This window comes from Eublepharis macularius, chromosome 17 (assembly GCF_028583425.1).
Source record: "Eublepharis macularius isolate TG4126 chromosome 17, MPM_Emac_v1.0, whole genome shotgun sequence".
NCBI lineage: Eukaryota > Metazoa > Chordata > Lepidosauria > Squamata > Eublepharidae > Eublepharis > Eublepharis macularius.
Genome location: NC_072806.1, coordinates 4,904,292 through 4,924,589, shown reverse-complemented (window position 1 = coordinate 4,924,589; position 20,298 = coordinate 4,904,292). Strand labels below are relative to the sequence as shown.

Here is a 20,298-nt window from a genome sequence, read left to right as displayed (position 1 = left end):
AAGATAAGGCAAGGAAATAAAATATTTTACTAAATAAAATAAATATACGTAAAGTATGCATCATTCTGCTGAGCTGTAACTCTCTTGCTTTAAAGTCCACAAGCCTGCACACATATGGAATTTGCTAAAACAGCATGGGCAGGTTAGGGCTAGCGCAGATGGCTTTAAAAAAACAATTGGACAAATTCAAGGAGGAGAGGACCGTCAATAGTTACTGGCTGTGGTTTAGGTTGCCAACCTCCAGGTGGGGTCTGGAGACTCCCGTAATTACAGCTGATCTCTGGGCCACAGAGATCGGTTCCCCTGGAGAAAATTGGCAACATTGGAATGTGGTCTCTATGGCATTAAACCCTGCTGAGGCCCCTCCCCAAACCTTGGCCTCTCCAGGCTCCATCTTCCAAATCTCTAGGAATTTCCCAACCCAGAGCTGGCAACCCTAGCCGTGACAGCTAACCTCCATATTCTGAGGCAGTATGTCTCTGACTAACAATGGGTGGGGGATAACAAATATTGGGGAAGGCTTCATGCTGTTTGGGAATCTCCCAGAAGTGTCTGGAGGTCCAGCATGCTCCTGCACATAAATTGTGCATGATTTCCATTGCTGTATCAGCAACATGCCTGAATTTCCCCCACCATGAAGTTATGTACTGAATTCCCCCCACCCCGGAGTTACATATCAGGAGAAAGAACAGCAGGGAGGCCAGAGGGCTGCCTGCTCCAAGCTCGCCTCTCTTCTTGGGCTGGCCTTTGCCACAGTTGTGCCGGGCACCCTCTAAAATATACGTGTCTTGACTCATCCTTGCCCTGCAGCTCTGGCTGCTGGCACAGGGGTCAGAGAGCGCCACTTGCCGCATACCGCGGTGGGAATGTCTCTTGCTCAGCAACTCTGTGGCAACTGCTGGTGTCTGGTGGGGTGCAATTAGCAACTGCAGTGGGCGTGTGGGCGTTCCTGCCGGCAACAGCCCTTTATGGCTTTGGCGTTTAATTGAGAAGCAACATGCCTCTCTGAGGAATGGTTTGTTATCTCTGGAGGGGAGTAGCAAGGCCTGTTGGAGCAAACTGAACGCAACCCCAAGAGGTCATGGGATGCCCTGCGGAAGGGCAGGGGCCGCAGCCCTCTCCACAAGATCCCAGCTATGTAGATGGTGGAGCCCGTGTCTTTCATTTGATGGCTGTTTTGCCCTCTGCCTCTTTCTTGATTCCCACCCTCCCTCCCGTTATTGTATTTACCAACTGCTTTTGATCTGGTTTGTTGCTTTAGGTTTTTTTTTTTTAATCTACTCGTTTCAAAGTCTTTTATGAGGGTCTTATCTGGTTTTGAGCTTTAATGATACTTTTTTTGTTTTATATTGTGCATGGAAGCTGTCTCATTGGGTTGGGCAATCATGACATCAATATCCTTAAATGAAGAAGAAGGAGTAAGATAAAACACAGGTTATCAAAATGAATATTATTAGTAGTTTTAATGAAGAAGATAGATTAAGAGGATTTGATTTATATGACAATTTATATGACAATTTATATGTGAAAGGAAGTGGAAATAGTGCTTAGAAGAATCTGAAAGTATATTATAATAAACAAATAAAATAAATATGAAGGAGTAGAGGGAAAGTGGATAGGGGGTTGGAAAACTGTTGGAAGTCAATAAAAAGGGGGGGGAAAGGGAGGGGGTTAGAATTAGAAAAAATTAAAGAATGTGATTATAATTGTTATTATATGTTTCTAATCCAATAAAAATTCTTTAAAAAAAAAAAATTCTTAAATGAAGTAACTAAAAAGCCAGCTAATGTGCATGGTAAGTGGGCCCTGTGGGACCTATTACAGTTCCGCAGGGCCTGTAAAACGGAGACGTTCCGCCGGGCCTTTGGCTGAGTGCCAGCGGGTGTCCCCCTTCTTCCACCTAAGACCACCACTTTTTCGGGGACTGCCCCCGGCCATGTGCTATGCCCATATATGGACTCCCAAATATTTATTTAAATAGCCTGCACCTGGACTATTTTAATGACTCTTTTAAGATTATTATTGATTTTATGGTTTTGTGATTGATTCTCTGTGTTTTGTGAATGTTGTTAGCCGCCCTGAGCCCATCTGTGGCAAGGGTGGGGTCTAAATCAAATCAAATAAATAAATAAGGGTTGCCATGTCTTGGGATTTGGGTTTGGGGGCTCTTTGTCTGGGCCCTCAGCTAGCCCACTTGCTCAAGGGCTACTTCCAAGACTTCTAGGCGTGCCTGCTGCATATATAAATTGGAGACAATAATCTAGCACCAATGGCTTTTTATGCTTAGCACATAGTTACTTCTTTATTTTATTTATTTAAAACGTTTATTAGCCACACTTCTGCAGGAACTCACAGCAGCTTACACTATATATAAAAGAGCAACCATAAAATAAATAAAACAAAGTTTTAAAACCCAGTTTAAGTCTGCCAATAAACATAAACACAAAGTTAATTAAAAGCAGTTCTAAATAACACTGTCTTCAGTTGCCTCCAGAATATTGGCAGTGAGGGGCTCAGGTGCACCACTCCGGGTTGTTCCAAAATCTTGGAATTGCCGTCAAAAATGCTCTCTCGTGTATCCACCAGGTGAGCTTCTTTAGCTGATTGAATAGTCAGGAGGGTCTCTCCCTTTGATCTTAATTCCCAGGCAGGAACATAAGGAGATGACTTTGCACATTTATTTTTGTTTGCAGTGATTACATGATTATGGATCTGCAGTCCCACATAGTTTCAGGTGGGTAACTGTTGATCTGCAGCAGAAGAGCAAGATTCGAGCCCAGTGGTGCCTTAGAGACCAACTAGATTCTAGACACAGTTACTGTGTAGTACAATTTCTAGTAGTGGGGGACAGTTCGAGGTGGCACATTGAAGACTGGAGGGTGCTAAATGTGCCACAGGGGGCTCAACCCACTCCTGGAACTTAGCAGCATGGGAGGAAACGGATATTGCCTCCTGGATTCATGCCACCCTCACCAGCTGGGGCTAAGCAAGTACAGGTGCTAAGCTTGGATCTGGAGAGGAGAAATTGGGGCAACAAAATATTTTGAACTGGTCCTGTCAATAGTAGCATATTCACTGTGACATCACCATTAAGGTGATGATATCATCAGACCTTGCTGCACGGCAATCTCTCTACACGAGATGCCTCGTTACGTGTTCGTCAAGTGTAAAGAGACGCAATGTTAGCCAGGAAGTGTAGTTTAAAAAGACAGAGCAGGCAGAGATCCCTCCTCAGAGGGTTTGTTAATTTCATCTCCGCCTCCCGGAAGGCTCTGTCAATTTCACCTCCCCAGTCTAAAACTGTGTGGAATGGCAACCAGAGGGCAGCGAGGAATGGAAATGGGCTGGAGCGGCCTTCCAGAGCCAGGCTTGGACCTGGAGAAGTTACAATGGGCTGAAGTTTCCCTTCCGGCATTTCACAGCCCTGTCACACAGCTCCAGTGTATAGCAAAGCCATTGCTCTGCTGCCGGTTCTGCCTTTTTAAACTACCCTTCCCGGCTAACATTGCATCTTTCCACACATGTTCTTCATGTGTCAGAAGTCTCGTGTAGAGAGACTCTGATTCTCAGGGCTTTGGATGCACGGACCAGGCGATCCTAGGGAGTTGCATTGGCAGAAGGGATTGTATGTTTCCGATCTCCTGTGTGGTTTGCATTGGCTGGGCCTGCTGGCTATTCTAGTCAGTGAGCCATTTCCAAATGTGTTGCTAGGTGTCTCCTCGCTATTTATTTATTTACATTATGTATAGTCCGCTTTTCTCACTGAGACTCGAGGCGGATTACAGAATGTATGTCAAATACAAGCAACAGACTGAGACATCCAATAAACAGAGCCATAGGGTTTGGACTGCAGAGATCTGAAGCCGGAGCAAAAATCTACTTAGACCTGGTTCTTCATTCCCTCTGTGTGTCTTCCTTGGCATTCACTTTCCTCTTTTTTCATCCCCCTTCCCCACTCTCTCAAATACACACACATAATATTATTTTGTTTGATCTTGAATAAAATAGAAACTTTGATCTTTACAAGATGTGTTCACCTTTCCAAGGTCATCAGCCCTTCTCGGAAAATCAAGCTAAATTTGCCACTTTGTCCTGAGCAAACGGCTTGAGAGAGTAAATAGCATTAAAGATCTTCCAAGGCTGGGATTAAACAAGACCAGTTGGAGAACAAAGTCCTTTTGGGTCATGGAATTGCCTTACTTCATCGTATCAGTCCTTGTAAGAGGTCACGAGAGCCAGGAGTGATCTTTCGGCAAGTGTGATAGAGGTGCCGTACCAGACCTCAGACATGTTCAGGCCTTGAAATGCTTAAATCTCATTGTGCAAAGAGGCAATGGTGCAATAAATTGGGTAGTCCTTTGGGTATCACAGAACTGTTTGATACTGTGCTGGGAAATTCTCCATTGCTGGTCCCAAAACGTCACATTCCCTACCCATGTGATAGGTCCTAATACCATCCTTTTATGCTAAAAATAAAAAAGCATGGATACCAAATTATTGCTTTGGACTTACAGAGGCTAGCTGGTTTGGTAGCAGAGTGGAGGATACTTCTATGACCATACGACCATTAACGGATTATTAGAGATGGGCACGAACTGAATTACGAACCAAAGTTCATCATGAACCGGGCCAGTTTATAGTTTGCAAACTGGTGGCTTGTCAGAACCCATTTCTGACAAACAGCCACAAACTTTAAGCCAATTTGTTTGGTTCATTTTTCGGTTTGTCACTGCAGGCAGCCTGATGCCGATCAATCAGTTTCCTAGGCAATGGGATGGATTTCTGCATACCTTGTGCTGCCCTGGAAGTGACGTTTATATGAACTAAACAAACCGGTTCACGAATCGGGGCAAGTTCATGAAAGTTTGTGGTTCGTGGTTCGTGAAATGTGATGAACCATGAACCGCACTGTTTGGCATTTTCCCAGTTCATACCCATCTTTACTGATTATTATCTAGTGATGTTTAGATTTATGGGAACCCATAATCGCTGTGGAATTGGAGGACCCATCATGATCCACCTTGAGTCTCAGTGAGAAAGGCGGACTATAAGTAACATAAATTAAAAATTAAATTAAATTAAAATCCTGAGAGGCTGATGTAAGCACGTGCATTCCTGATGGCATGTCTTGGTCAGGGTCTGAAATTTACCAAATCTATTCCATGAGTTTCCTAGCCAAGTGGGAGTTGGTGGTGCAAGGATAGAAGACTTAGTGTGAAATTAGCCACATGGACAAGCAGTGAGTCAGACCAGCCTTAGAAATAAATCCACTAAAATTATAGCTCACTGAAATGTTTTAGTAGCCCCGCTGGCATATTTGTGACTGTGATGAACAGGAATCAACTCTGTAAAGGATTCCAGGATCATTAACTCGGAAAAGTCAAATTAGCCAGTGGTGTAGATGGTATAGGGGACATGGGAGACGGTGACGGTATTAAAATATATACATTCTCAGATTTTTCATTCTAACTCTTTTATACAAACAGGGAGAATTACCTTTGAATGCAATCCAAGTGCAGTTTGAAGAAAACCAGAAGACCTCTTTTCTAATAGAAGGTATAAAGAGGGGATCCTGCAAAGCCAGTTTGGTTAAGAGCGCGGGACTCTAATCTGGAGAACCGGGTTTGATTCCCCACTCCTCCACTTGAAGCCAGCTGGGTGACCTTGGGTCAGTCACAGCTCTCTCAGAGCTCTCTCAGCCCCTCCCACCTCTCAGGGTGTTTGTTGTTGTGGAGGTAATAATAACATACTTCATAAACTGCTCTGAGTGGGTGTTAAGTCATCCTGAAGGGCGGTATATAAATCAAATATTATTACTATTATTATTAAAGATTTGGGGCGGGAGTGTTAATTATTTAGAAATTCTTCTGCCCTCCCTTATCTCTCCCTCCAGGAATGTTGTACATTGTCAGGGATTAGAGCAAGCCAATTTACCTCTTGTTTTTTCCCCTTTAAATGACTCTTAACTGCTCATAATATTCTATGCCAGAGTATACTCAATCTATGGGTCCATTTTTGTTTTCTTCTTCTTTTGGCCAACTTACAAAGTCATGTTTTTTCTATATACCTAAGTGAGTCCACTAGATATTGTTTCTGTAGGAGGCTTGTTTTTGCTGTTTTGTGTGTGTGATTGGCATGAACCATTCACTTTACTATTATATACACCGCAGATGGAACCTAGAGGTGGTAGTTATGCATGAATGTGCAATTATGGTGGAGTAGAAAGAAGTGTTTGCAGCTGGGGATGAGACACACAGCACAGAACAGTGCCGTTATGTGAATAGACATGGATGTAGAGTTGCCAACTTCCAGGTGGTGGCTGGAGACCTTCCAGAATTACAACTTATCTCCAGGCCCCTGAGATCAGTTTGGTGTAGTGGTTAAGAGCGCAGGACTCTAATCTGGAGAGCCGGGTTTGATTCCCCACTCCTCCCCTTGAAGCCATCTGGGTGACCTTGGGTCAGTCACAGCTTCTAGGAACTCTCTCAGCCCCACCCACCTCACAGGGTGTTTGTTGTTGTGGGGATAATAATAACATACTTTGTAAACCACTCTGAGTGGGCGTTAAGTTGTCCTGAAGGGTGGTATATAAATTGAATGTTATTATTATCATTTGCCCTGGAGAAAATGAGCAAGATTCGGGTCCAGTAGCACCTTAAAGACCAACTAGAGTTCCAGGCTATGAGCATTTGTGAATCAAAGCTCCCAAATAGCTACTTTGGAGGGTATGGCATTATACCCATTATATGGCAACTCAACATTGATGTCTTTAAGCGCAAAATGAACACTTTACAAAGCAGAGGACTCCAAAGAGAAACAGAAAAGGCATAGTTAAAATGATTGACTTCTATTCCGCACAGGCCGATTAATCAACTCCATTCGGGTGATTTGCCCCAGTTACGAAGATTACCAAGAATGGATGTACTGTCTTAAAACAGCTCAGTTCCGAAACGCTGACTCCTCCCTTTCCGGATCTGAAAGCTTCTCAGGACCAAAACCATCACATCTGGGTCTGGTAAGCTACCATATTACTAGGTGGATCCTAATTTCTTGGTTGATGTCCCCCCCCCCCCAAGGATGTCTTCTTTGTTTCTCAAATGAAAGCAATGAAAGTATTGGATTATTTGAGTTGTAGGGTTGGAGTCCCATAAACTGACTGTTCTGATGGATTTGCATACCTCTTGTTTATCGTCTCTGAACAGCGCGAGATCAGGACATAATGTGCAGAGTCTGAGTTGTGTACCAGGAATATCTCAGTTCTAATCTTGCAATGTGCACATTTACCATGTGTGTATAGCCTTGGTATGTGTGAAAGTGAACCCTGAAAAATTCAGCGGTCAAATTATGCATACTCAGGCTGTAAGCACATGGTAAATATGCTTATGGATCCTGTCTGCACAACACAGAAGATCACAAATAGCACACACCCCTGTTATGTATGGTCTCCCAGTTCATGTGATTGTAACCTAGAGTTGCCAGGTCTGGGTTGGGAAACTCCTGGCGATTTAATGGATGGAGCCTGGAAGAGGGATTGGAGAGGGGAGGGGTCTCAGTGGGATATAATGCCATAGAGTGCATCCTCCAAAGCAGCCATTTTCTGCAGGGGAACTGTCTCTCTGATTGGTTGTAATTCCAGGAGATCTCCAGCTACCACCTGGAGACTAGCAACATTTAAAAAGTCCTCAGTACTTTCCCCACTTCTGAACAATGGAGTCAGTAATTCTGACTTACAGGGTTTCTGTAAACACTTTGAAAACTCTGAAAGTGCTATTAAACCCTAACTCTTTATAGATATTTAAGAATGTGAATTGTTAGCCTTAACCCCCCAAAAAACCCCACTAGGAGAAATATGTATGAACTAGCTGCTTCGCCAATAAATATTGTATCTTTTATACTAGTTAAAAGTCTATCAAGATTGGTGGCCGGGGTGTGAGAGTTTCAGGGCCTTCCTTCCTCCCCCTTCTCTATTCTTCATCCTTTGTTGTTGTTGTTTTTCTGTTACTGAAATTAGAGTTACATGGTACTCAGTGAGAGTACTCAATGTTGGTTGATTCCGCACACGTTGGATATTGCACTTCCAATCCTCTTTAGAGATCATTTGGAACTGATTTTTTTTAGTGTGAAACAAAAAATCCACTTCCAAACGATAGCTAAAGTGCATTGAAAGTGCATTCTCCAACATGTGTGGAATCAGCCACTATCTGTCTAGCCCTGCCTTCAGTTCTGTTTCTTGGTCACACCACAGTGTGACAGAATGCTGGGAATTGGCTTTTCTATTGACTCTGCCTAATTTCTATTACGCTTTTCAGTGCTTTTTCATTTGCAGTCTCGTACCTGTGCAATGCTGATTTGGGAAGCTGACCAAGATTTGAATGTGGGTCTTTGTTGACTACAGCCAATGCTCCATCCTCTGTAGTTCTTTGCAAAACATAGTAACTCAGATTGCTTTCCCCCTCCTTTATTGATTTAGTTCTCAGGCAGTGGGCGAGGTTCGCTCAACTCCGAAGGCCGAACAAACTCCTGGGCGTCAGGAGGGAAGGGAGCGACTTCCACTCACCACTCCCAGAACAGCACGGCTTCCCTGTCTGAGAGGCAGTCTTTGGGTGTGATGCCTGAAGGCCGGCTAGGAGAAGACTGCCTGCCTCAACCTGGCCATGTAAGTGCGAGGTTGGAAAGTGAAGAGGGCCTCGGGAAACCTCTTTGGTCTTTTAAGCCTAAGAGGAACGTGGATTCTGGAATTTGGGAAAGACTCTTGACTCACTTGCAATCCAAAGCAGAATTTATTGCACTGCTAATGCTCTACTTAGCTCACTGCCATATCTTTGTAGTCCTAAAAGCTAGAAAGTTGGGTGTTTCCAAAGGAAGCTGTGTTCCCAACCACTCGAAATCTTGAAGTCTCTACACAAGACATCTTGCACGAGAATGCAATGTAAGCCTAGTTTAACCTCTCTCCAGGAGGGTAGTTTAAAAATACAGAGCAGGCAGAAATTGCTCCTCAGAATGCAAAGATGAATTAACAAATCCTTTGAGGAGCGATCTCTGCTGGCTCTGTCTTTTTAAACTACGCTTCCCGGCTAACATTGCTTCTCCCTTCACTTGAGAGTCCTTGCGTAAGATGTCTCGCGTAGAAAGACTCCTTTTCAGCCACCCCTCCAGCTTCTGAGATTGTCCAAACACTTTCAAGACTAACTTTACAGTCATGGGGGCTAGAACTCTCTACTATCATCTTTTAAATGAAAACTAAAAAAATGAAAGCTGAGATTCTCAAGAAAATCTCAGGCAGTTTCCTGCTCTCTTACGGATCGTAATATAAACCTCGTCTATAATTCTTTAATTCTGTACATGCGCATCGGAGGGAAATGCACATCATCTGAGCTGAATGCTAGGATAACCCACACAAACGATTTCTTCTCCTGTTGCAGTGCCCGGCAAACCCAGTCTCCATGGCGACAGGCGTGCCGAAACCTGAACTGAAAAGGAAAGGGAGTTCTCGGAAGTCCAAAAGCAAAAGTGGACAGCAAGCGCAGCAGCCTCAGACCAGCAACCAGGACTCCGAAAGGAGCCGCTTTCAACTCCCTCCTGAGCATCCCACTGGAGAAGTTTTGTCTCCCGTGTATAATGAACCGTACACAGCCCTGGTCCACAGGCAACACCCGGGTGTTCCTCCACTGCACCTGGACGTAAACCATGTAAGGGGACACAGGGAGGTGGTGACCAGAAGATAGGACTGCTGTTAGAGCGGCTGATTGTATGAGCGGGTTCGTCAACCAATGAGGCAATTCGGTCTACAGAAGTTATACAAAACAATACTGATTAAGGAAAAATAATTTTTTCCTTTTTTGTACATAAGGTGCAGATGTGTTGTGGGAGGCACAGCTCTAGAACAGGCAGCCCCTCACTTGTGTGAGAGAACAGGGAATACTGTACTTCGGCAGGCATCGTCCTACCGTTTTTTAGTGGTATAATTAGCAAAGTGGTCCATATCATCAAAACAGAAGCGAGAATCTTATAAGACCTAGGTTCTCAACATGTGGGGCAGATTCACTGAGAAAAGGCATTTGAAGGTGGGGCGCAATGTTCTAGGGCTGGAAAGTGCCTTTCTCCCTCCTGAGGAGTTATCTATGTTAGTCTATAGAAGCAAAATAGTAAGGAGTCCAGTAGCACCTTTAAGACTAACCAACTTTATTGTAGCATAAGCTTTTGAGAATCACAGCTCTCTTCATCAAATGTATCTGACAAAGAGAGCTGTGGTTCTCAAAAGCTTATGCTACTATAAAGTTGGTTAGTCTTAAAGGTGCTACTGGACTCTACTATTTTTCTTCCTCCTGCCAGCTAAGATTGGACATGGCAGCTTCCATTTCCTCCAATAAGGGGGACATGTAGACTGCCTTGAACATGGAGTTTCATTTAACCATAATGGCTAATGTCCATATATACCTACCCTATATGTTTTTTTAATCTTTTTTTTTAGAGCCAGCTATGCTAGAGGCCAGTGTCTTTTGTACAATTTTGGTAGCGAGTTCCAAATGTTAATTTTATGTTGTGAGAAGACACAAGGGTTGAAAATAAATATGGGGCCAGAGTGCCAGTTTCTAACACTTGTGCATTATTTCCATGGATGTGCGAGTGGAATTGCACATCTGTTTTAAACATCTGAACATTTCCCTGGGACTGCTTTGCTGTGCGAGTTTCACCTCCATATTGTTTCCTTATTCCCTCTGTAGATGAAACATTGGAATTTGCCAAGAAGTCAGAACTGTACTGAGCCTGAACACCTGGAAAAGAAACCTCTGTCCTGCTCCCCCATGTATGCTGACCCCTATACGCCTACCTCTCCCTCTTCGCACCAGGCAGCGGATTGCAATTTCCTAGAAGAGGTATTCTGGATATTGAGCTGATGAATAGGAAACCAAAATATGCAATACAGTAGTTCTTACAGTGTGTGCTGGGACAACTACTAGTATGCTGTGAAATAAATTAATGAAATATTATAAAGTGCCGAAATCCCAGGAGGCGCTGCATAATTAATTGCTGTGTGATTTGCCTTTTTTCCAATCAATTTCCAATTAGTGTGGTTGGGATTCCTCAAACCAATTTCAACACAGAGACACAACAGAATGACCTTCCTATAGAAAAGAGTGACCAGTGTCTCACTTGAAGAGTCACAGTTCTGGGCTTTCATGCCTCAATTTCAGAAAGAACATATTGCATAGTAACTCACTCAGAAGCAAAAGAGGGCCAGCTCCTCTGAACATAGATAATACTTCATTTTGCATACTCACATAAGAAAAACAAATCTTAGATAACAAAGTGAGGCATTTACCAAAGTTTAATTTCAACCCTATTGAGAAAATTACATGATCACCAACCCGTGCCATAGTCCAATAGTCCAATCATTTACAGAATTTTGAAGTTTAAAAAGGTTTAAAACAGTTTCATTTTTAAGGTTAAAGAAGTGTTTTGGGAGAGCGAATCATGAGATATTCTTTGCAATCTAATGAGCAGTGGAGTGCTATGACATCTGATAAAGTGAGGGCTGGTTGATGTGTTGTATTGTCAAGCCACTGATTGTTTTCCTGGAATGATTTTCTGATTGCAGATGTATGAAAATGAGAGACCCTTAGCTCACAATAGAACACAGGCTTTGTGGGCTAGGGTTAAGGTTAGGGTTGGGGTTGGGGTTGGGGTTGGGGTTGGGGTTGGGGTTGGGGTTGGGGTTAGGGTTAGGGTTAGGGTTAGGTAGGAGGTTCCAGTCCAAAAAGAACTTCCCCATAGCAGGGCTAGGAAACATCTCTGCTTGAGACCCTGGACAGTATCTGAACAGACAGGATTTATTTATATTGCACCAGTGATCTGACATGTCCTATAAAATGACAAAAGGGATTCCCCAGGAGTGGGTGCAGAGGAGAGCTTTTTTCTTTCCCTGGAGCAACCGAAGTTTAACCCAGCAATGTTCTCCCTTCTTCAAAGTTCTTGAAACGCCATGGTCAGACTGGCTTGGAGCAGCCAAATGGCTACCCGGCCATGCCAGTGTCTGTCCCTGTATCCCATCATCCTCCGCCGCAGAAGAAGAACTCCCCTCTGTTACCCGGCAACCACTGGCGAGAGCCATCTGCGACAAAGAGGTTCAGCATCCCAGGCCCCAGTTTGAATTTCCCAGTGATGCCTCCTTCAGACCTGGACTATTTGGCAACAGTGAGTAAAATCCAAAGGCGTGGAGGGAGGGCGGTGAGATCATTTTGCATGCGTAAGGTACCAGCCTCACTCCTTGGCACCTCCAGTCAAAAGGTCCAAGGTAACAGGGCCATGAAAGATTTTTGTTCAAAATTTTGGATGCCCGTGGACAGTCAGTGGCAGCCTAAAAGGACCACTTCGCCTACTGTGTATAAATGAGCTTCATATATTTCCAAGCAGAGTTCCCATAACTCATTAATTGTATTTATCTGTATATGTATGCCCTGACCTGGATAGCCCAGGTGAGCCTGATCTCATCAGATCTCAGAAGCTAAGCAGGGCCAGCCTTGGTTAGTAATTGGATGGAAGACCTCTAATGAAGACTTGGGCTGCTATGCAGAGGCAGGCAATGGCAAAGCACCTCTGTTAGTCTCCTGCCAGGAAACCCCCACCAGGGGTCTCCATAAGACTTGACAGTACTCTCCACCACCACATATGTATACCCCCTTCCCCCCCCCCAAAGCGGCTTACAGCATTGTTCTCCTCTCCTCCATTTTATCATCACAGCAACAACCCTGTGAGGTGGGTTAGGCTCAAAGAGAGCAAGGGACTCAAGGTTACCCAGTGAGCTTCCCGATCCTAGTCCAACGTTCTAATCACTATACAATAGTGGTGCTGCAGATGCTTTGCACAGAAAGTCAATACAGGGGGGAGTGGACCAAATGTCTGCCTTGGCATAAGACAGCTTCAAGGGTTCACTTGGGGCTCTTTTGATCAAGGGGAGCAGAGGAAACCTGCTTTGCACACAGGGAGGCCTCTGGTTCAGTCCCTGGCCCTTTGAGTTTCATGGTTTGTAGGTGTGACAGGTAAGCTGGATATTGGAAAGCCCCTGCCAGTTTGCAGAGGTTGCACTGGGCTTGATGTTCTGGTTTGGTATAGGGCAGCTGCGTAGGTTCAGGAATGCTCCTCAGTGCATTTGGGCTTTTCTAACTCCTGGCCAAGAGAAGGGTATGAAAACAGGGACTGCATTCCAACCTACAAAGTAGAGCACCTTTTGAACAACTCTGCTCTTGTGTCTTTTGACATGCAGAAATAAAGCAAGTGTTCTTTTCTTATCAGTCAAGCCCAAATTCCCTGCAGTGGCGGTTGGCCAGTTTATTCAAACCTGGATCTGCCCTGATCACTTGTGAAGCAGGGAGCAAAAGGAACACCTTGGGTGGGAGCTTTTTATCCTAGCCCAGTCTTAAGGATCAGGACTTTGCGGGCCATTGGGGAGCACTCGCATATTGTGTCATTTGTTTCATTGGTATAGAATTTTAGAGTAAACGCATACAGGATGTATCTGTCAGTAATAATAATATCACCAGTAAGAACTTACTGGGATCACTGGTGCTCCCTAGCCCTAGGGAGGCTCGTTTGGCCTTGACCAGGGCCAGGGCCTTTTCGGTCCTGGCCCCAACCTGGTGGAACTCTCTGTCTGAGGACACTCGGGCCTGCCAGGATCTTGTATCATTTCGGCGTGCGTGCAAGGCAGAGATGTTCCACCAGGCTTACGGATGAGGCCAGCGTCAGGACCATCACTGAGTCTCCCACTGGTCTCTAGTATTCGAGTACAGCTTGTCTGTCTGTCTGCCTCCTCTTTGTATGCTGGGGACAGGAATGTGTAGCCAACCATCGGAGATTTTTGTATATATATGATTTTAATTGCTGAATTTTATTGTAAAATTTGTTATGCAATTGTATTTTATGACTGTTGTACCCCGTCCTGAGCCCACTTGTGGGGAGGGTGGGTTAAACACCGAATAAACTAAACTAAACTAATAACATTTGATTTATATACCACCCTTCAGGATGACTTAACACCCACTCAGAGTGGTTTACAAAGTATGCCATTATTATCCCCACAACAACAAACACCCTGTGAGGTGGGTGGGGCTGAGAGAGCTCCTAGAAGCTGTGACTGACCCAAGGTCACCCAGCTGGCTTCAAGTGGAGGAGTGGGGAATCAAACCCAGTTCTCCAGATTAGAGTCCTGCCACTCTTACCCACTACATCAAACTGGCTTGCTGCCATTACAGCTAAATAGACAAACCTCCCAATTCAGAAACATTTTATTTCTGAGTATGCGATGCTCAAAACAGGGGCAGCCTGTGGCCTTCATGCCTTGCTTGCCTCTGGCTGGCCAATATCACATGCTGGAATAAGTTCAGTCCAGCAGGGCGACTCTTCTGTTATGTATGCTTCTCAGAGATAATTCCTAGGGGCTGGAGATACTTATATGCCTCAACTACTCAGGGAAGGGGGGAACCCCTGATACTCCTTTATTTAGCTATGTCCAAGGGCAAACTTCTTGAGCCCCAAAATGTAAGAAGTGGAGCATATTTAAGTTTAGGATCAAAGAACACCTTTGGTTTAAGAGAACAAATGAAGCCACAAAATCATTCATGCTCCAAAAGAATGGGGATTGTATGTTGATCCACGGAAGCACACTGTGTCCTCTTTTATACAGTGTTTGCTCATATCTGCACGCCCATGCTTTGTCTTGGCCTTTCCCCTCTGCTTCAGCCTTGATGGAGAAATTTACAAGTTGCAGCTTTCCCAAACAATGCCACAAATAAAATAAAATTCAGCTAGAAAGGGAATTGGTGGTGCCGATTAAGCCCCAAAAAGGAGACATTTGTAGATATTTAACATGGCCGTGTTTGTGTTTGTGTTCTCTTTCCCAATCAGAGCACCTTGTCGAGGGATGAATTTCCAGCACCTTCCTTGCCAGGTTCAGGTGAGTCACTCAGCAGAGCGTGAGTCATGATGTCTTTCTTGCTGTGTCATGCTACAACCCGAGCCCTGGATGCTCCAGAAACATGATGACAATTTATTCTAAGGAAGAGTGAAAAAGGACGAGCACCTGGGGGGAAATCCGAAGGAAACCAAGGAAACTGGGGCAGGGAACAATGGTTTGGATAACTACAATGAAACTACAATGAAATAGCCCAGCGGCATGAGCTTTGCATCCAGAGGTCCCAAGTTCAATCATCTCCAGTGAAAGGGAGATTACGTTGCAGGTTTGAGAAAAATCTCAGGCCGAAGCCTTGGGGAACTGCTGCCCGTCAGAGCAGACAATACTGGACAAGATGGGCCAGTGATTTGATTGGATGTGACAGCTTCTGGCGATGGGTCATCTTGGCTCAGCAATCAAATATTTGCTGTATTTGCACATGATCCAGTGCAGCCCTTGGTATTCCTAGCTGAAAGAATCTCAGGTGGCAGGCCGGGGAGAGAATTTGAAGGCCCACAGGACAGGGCTGGGTGGACCAATGGTCTGATTTGGCATGGCAGCTTTCTATGTAAGTGTGTGTGTGGGTGTGTGTTATGTGCTGTCAAGTCACCTCCAACCTATGGTGACCCTATGAATGAAACCTCCAAAACGTCCTAGCATTAACAGACTTGCTCAAACTAGGGGACGTGGCTTCTTTTATTGAGTCAAACCATCTCATATTAGGTCTTCCTCTTTTCCTACTGTCTTCCACTTTTCCTAGCATGATCGACTTTTCCAGAGAATCTTGTCTTCTCGTGATGTATGATAGCCTCAGTTTTGTCATTTTAGCTTCTAAGGTCAGGCTTGATTTGATCTAGTACCCTCTTATTTGTCTTTTTGGCTGTCCGTGATATCTGCAAAACTCTCCTCCAGCACCACATTTCAAATGAGTCAATTTTCTTCCTATCAGCTTTCTTCACTGTCCAACTTTCACATCCATACATCGTAATGGGGAATATCATAGTTTGGATTATCTTGATCTTGGTTCCCAGAGAGACATCTTTTATCTTTAAGGATTTTTTCTAACTACCTCACAGCTGCTCTTCCAAGTCTCAATCTTCTTCTAATTTCTTCATTGCAGTCTCCCTTTTGGTTGATGATTTAGCCAAGGAATAGGAAATCTTGAACAATTTCAATTTCCTCATTGTCAACTTTAAAACTGTGTAATTCCTCAGTAGTCGTTACTTTTGTCTTCTAAATATACTCATTTTTCACCCCCTCCTTCTGCAGATGAAAGCATTGGAGCGTATGACCTGCCTGAAAACGGACGGGAACGGCTTGATTCGGCCTATCATGATTACGCTGAGCTCCAGAGTTTCCAAAGTGACTTCAGTTACGACAACATCTGGGAAGCGAAGGAGACGGCATCCCGGAGGATTGGCCCTGTCTCCGAGCAGGAGATTTATCATTGCTGAAGGACGCTGACTTAAGCCACCAAGAATAGTTATTCTCAGCCACCCCAGAAAGAACTCGGCCGCTTGCTTGCCCCACGATGCTCTGCTTACTTGCCCAGTGTTGTGAGCTCTGGGCTACCCAAGACTCAGGATTCTGGAAATAGCAGATTTTTGTTTCTTAGAGAAGGCTATGATTCACCCCAGCAACTTCTGGACATGGTTGCTGCAGCTATCTAACGCCTTGAAAGGTTGTGTGAAAAGGGAGTCTGAAATTCCAGGGGGAAGGCTCCCTTGCCTGCTGACTCTTCGTATCTATAATCTGAGGTTAGACTTTGTACCCTGGAAGGGTGGGGCTCTGTGGCAGAGTAAATGCCTTGCAGAAAGTCTCAGGATCAATCCCAGAGGTTTTTTCCAGTTTGAAAATCTCATGGAGCAGGGGGTGGGGGAAACTGCTGACCGTTCCTGGACCAACAGCCAGAACCTTTACGAGGCAGCTTCATCTGTTCATAAAACTCTTGATATGAAGGAAGGGGTGGATTGGGGAATGTCCTGCACGAGGAACAAGAAGGAAAGCCAGCCATCGGTATAAAAGAGGCAGAAGGCCGTTCAAGGCGAAGGATGGGGTGCTCCTTGTGGGTGTCCCTAGGAGAGTTGGAGGAAGAGCTATAGACCCAGGAATGGTCCCAGACAGACTTCCTTAGCCCTTCAGTATTCAGGATTTATGGATGTGAAACCCAGTAGCCACAGGAGTGTTATCAGAGCCCAAGGAATCATAGATCCAGAGGAAACATAGATCCAGAGGAATCATAGATCCAGAATCCTAAGCACTGAAAAGTCTGCAAAACTTCACAGTCTCATTGGTGGTGCTGGATCAGGACAAAATAAAGACACCGGATTGAGTCAGCAGTTGGGAATAAGGAATAGATTAAACTAAAGAGGGTGTTGACAATGGGAGAACACATTTGACAGCCATTTTATTTTTTTTAGCCCTTTCATAGATGTGACCACCAAAGTTCAGCCCTGGAAACATGTTTGAGCCTTGAGCATGTTAAAGAAAGATATGCCTCTGGGCATGTGCAGAGTCTCCATGGCTCCAGGAATTACTAATCTTTGTGTGACCAAGGGTCATGGGGAAGTTTGGTAGGCTGAAGTGCCTCTGGGTATGCACGTGGGTGGAAACAGCAAATTAGTCACAAAGAGCACAGCGCTGTCTGTCCATGAACGGCAAACAGTGCTATGGGGGGAGGAGAAGGGGGGGTTGGTGGGATGGAGCTGAAGCTGGGGACAAATCTCCAAAGGTGGTTTTCCGTCCCATGGAGAGAGCATGCAAATAAGCTGTCTTCTTTCCTCCAACTTCACCATGCAGTTCAAGCGCTCTGGATTCCAAATTCTGAAATGCACAATTGCCGATCGGGAAGTCATTGGCGGAGCCTCTTTACTTGAACTTCTGTTTAAATATTTGACAAATTAAATGTCCAACAAAGTTTACAAGTCATTTCTTAGCTGGCTACTTTTATTTACTATGTAAATGTGGGTGCTCTGGGGGAGGTACGTGGAAAGGGAGAAGAAATCCTATTTAATTTTTGTAATCCAGGCAGCGAGCCGTGCTTCAGCGTTACTGCCCTGGGGCTGGCGGCTGTTATATTATTTTAATTCTTAGGTGTACTTTTTGTACTTCAAGGGTCGATGAGAGGGCGTGGATCCAACAGCAAGGAGGGCAGGAGATATTTATGAAGGGGAAGCCGGTGTCCAAGGAGGGCTAGTGTCCTATGGACGTGGCTGAGAGCACAGCTGTGTTTGAGCAGAGTTCAAAGATCTTTTGGGGACACTGTGTATGTGTGTGCGTGTGTGTGTGTGTGTGTGCATGATGGGGAATATACCAAGGTTAAAATGTATAGGACTCCAGTGGTGTACAGTTCTCTTGACAATGTCTTCGAAGACCATGCTTCTAATAAAGTTAATATATCTAAGAGTTTGGGATGAGTTTTTTTTTGGTCCCCTGGTTTTATTACAGGGCGCGCTTGTGTATATAACAGCAGTTATCTGCATTGAACATCTGTAGTTTACTATGCGTCGAGAATTTGGCGTTCCTAAAGGCTCCTTCTGCTTTAACGTCTCTGTCATGAATCCAACTAGAAGGTCAGTGTTTAGATTGTGCCTGTCTTTACATACCCCAAGTGGTCTGCCTTTTTAGAAGAGGATTTCTGGCAAATCTAACCTCTGTCATGGGTAAACCTCTTATCACGAAGCAAAGTAGTTTCTAAGGCACATATCAAAGGCGGATGGGATTTGTGGCAAACTGGAATTTTCAGCTTTGTGCTTGGTCTTTGTACTTGTTCGCTGTCATCCAGAAACCACATATCTCGCCCCATTTTCCATACCAGGGTCTCGGCTGTTTGCTTACTGGAAGGGCCGGTTGCAATACAGACAGGAAGCAAAAGTTCACTGTGGAATTGCTTTCATGGCTGGATCTTCCAAACCTTTCCTTTTTTCTCCTTCCACATTCATTACAACGACTATAAGCAGTCTAGCTAACTAGCAATTTCCATCCTGCAAAATTCACTGCCCCAATCTCATTCCTGTTTTTAGAGCTACGATATATTTTTTACTCCTTGTGCTGGGTATATTTAGCTGCAGGGCTTTTTTTCTGGGAAAAGAGGTGGTGGGACTCAGGGGTGGAACTCAGGGCTGCACAATGACGTCACTTTGGGTCAGCTGGAACAAGGGGGGGAGTTTTTTAAAGTTTAAATCGCCCTCGGTGATGGCTGGGAGGCCATGTGACCATTTTCAAGAGGTGCCGGAACTCTATTCCACTGCGTTCCAGCTGGAAAAAAGCCCTGTTCATCTGTATCATGAGGGAGAACCTGACAGTAAAATGGTTTGAATGCAGGCAAAAAAAAAAAAAATCTGCCCAGCAACTTGTAGACTAGACTGGGTGTGCCCCCCTGAAGTGAGCTGGTCTGGTGCCATCACAGACCTACAAAAACCGTTTTGAAGTTGCAAGAAACAGAGATTCTATATTTTAATGTTACATCTCCCTGTGGGGTTCTATCTGCATATTATGTCATACCAGAGCAGATGTGTACCATAATGCTGAAAATGTGTGTTACATATGGTGTCAGTGTTTGGAGAATAAATTGGCCCCTGAGACTGCAGAGTATGCCTACATTTAAGGCGCGACACCTAATCCAATCTCTTTCCTACAAGCTGGCTTTTGGAAGGCAGAACGTTGTAGGATATACAGAATTGATTTATGATACAAGGCCTCCCTTTGCTGAACGCCTCCCTCTTTCCCCCTCCCCTTCTGTAATTTTCTGAGTTATAATGAGGAAAATATATTCTTTTCTTTCCATTGTATCTGAGGAATGGAGCCCTAGCTGACAAAAGATTGTACTACAATAAATTTGGGTAGTTTCCGGTGGGTAGCCATGCTGGTCTGTAGTAGAAGATTAAGATTGCATGCAGTTGCCCCTTAAAGACTGAGTAGATCTGACGAAGTTAGCTCTGACTCTCGAAAGCTCATACCCTGGAAATCTAGTTGCTTTAAGGTGCTACGGGACCAGAATCTCACTAGAATAAATGTTAGTCTTAAAGGTGCCACTGGTCTCCAGTGGCACCTTTCTTCGAAGCAGACAGGCTTTTCTTAGAAGCAGACAGGAAAAAAACATCTCCCGGGCACATTCAGTCCAAACTTTTAACTCCTTTAGCTTTAATAGGAGAGGATTGCATTTGCTTAAATAAAAGACAAAGTGGGACAAGCAAACGTGACACCCAGGGCTATGCAGATATGGGAGGAGGGATTGGATATGCACGCTTTCTTTGCCCGTGCTGTTCCTTGAACACGTTAAAGTTCATGTGTTTCTCTGTGGCCCAAGAAGCAGGTGGATCTGACGAAGACAAAAGAGTGTGGGTGGC

General features: G+C 44.6%; 1 protein-coding gene across 1 annotated transcript in view; it reads left to right on the top strand.

The window, feature by feature from the left end:
• The window catches only part of PLEKHN1 (pleckstrin homology domain containing N1), a 67,008-nt gene extending 48,655 nt beyond the window's left edge, over positions 1 to 18,353 (top strand). Inside the window, exons 9-16 of the mRNA XM_055001026.1 lie at positions 5,487 to 5,556; positions 6,861 to 7,015; positions 8,471 to 8,656; positions 9,423 to 9,689; positions 10,725 to 10,877; positions 11,971 to 12,195; positions 14,905 to 14,953; positions 16,220 to 18,353. Of these exons, the coding sequence (XP_054857001.1) occupies positions 5,487 to 5,556; positions 6,861 to 7,015; positions 8,471 to 8,656; positions 9,423 to 9,689; positions 10,725 to 10,877; positions 11,971 to 12,195; positions 14,905 to 14,953; positions 16,220 to 16,404 (1,290 nt within the window). The 3' untranslated portion in view covers positions 16,405 to 18,353. The remainder of the gene's footprint in view (positions 1 to 5,486; positions 5,557 to 6,860; positions 7,016 to 8,470; positions 8,657 to 9,422; positions 9,690 to 10,724; positions 10,878 to 11,970; positions 12,196 to 14,904; positions 14,954 to 16,219) is intronic.
• Positions 18,354 to 20,298: the final 1,945 nt, after the last annotated feature.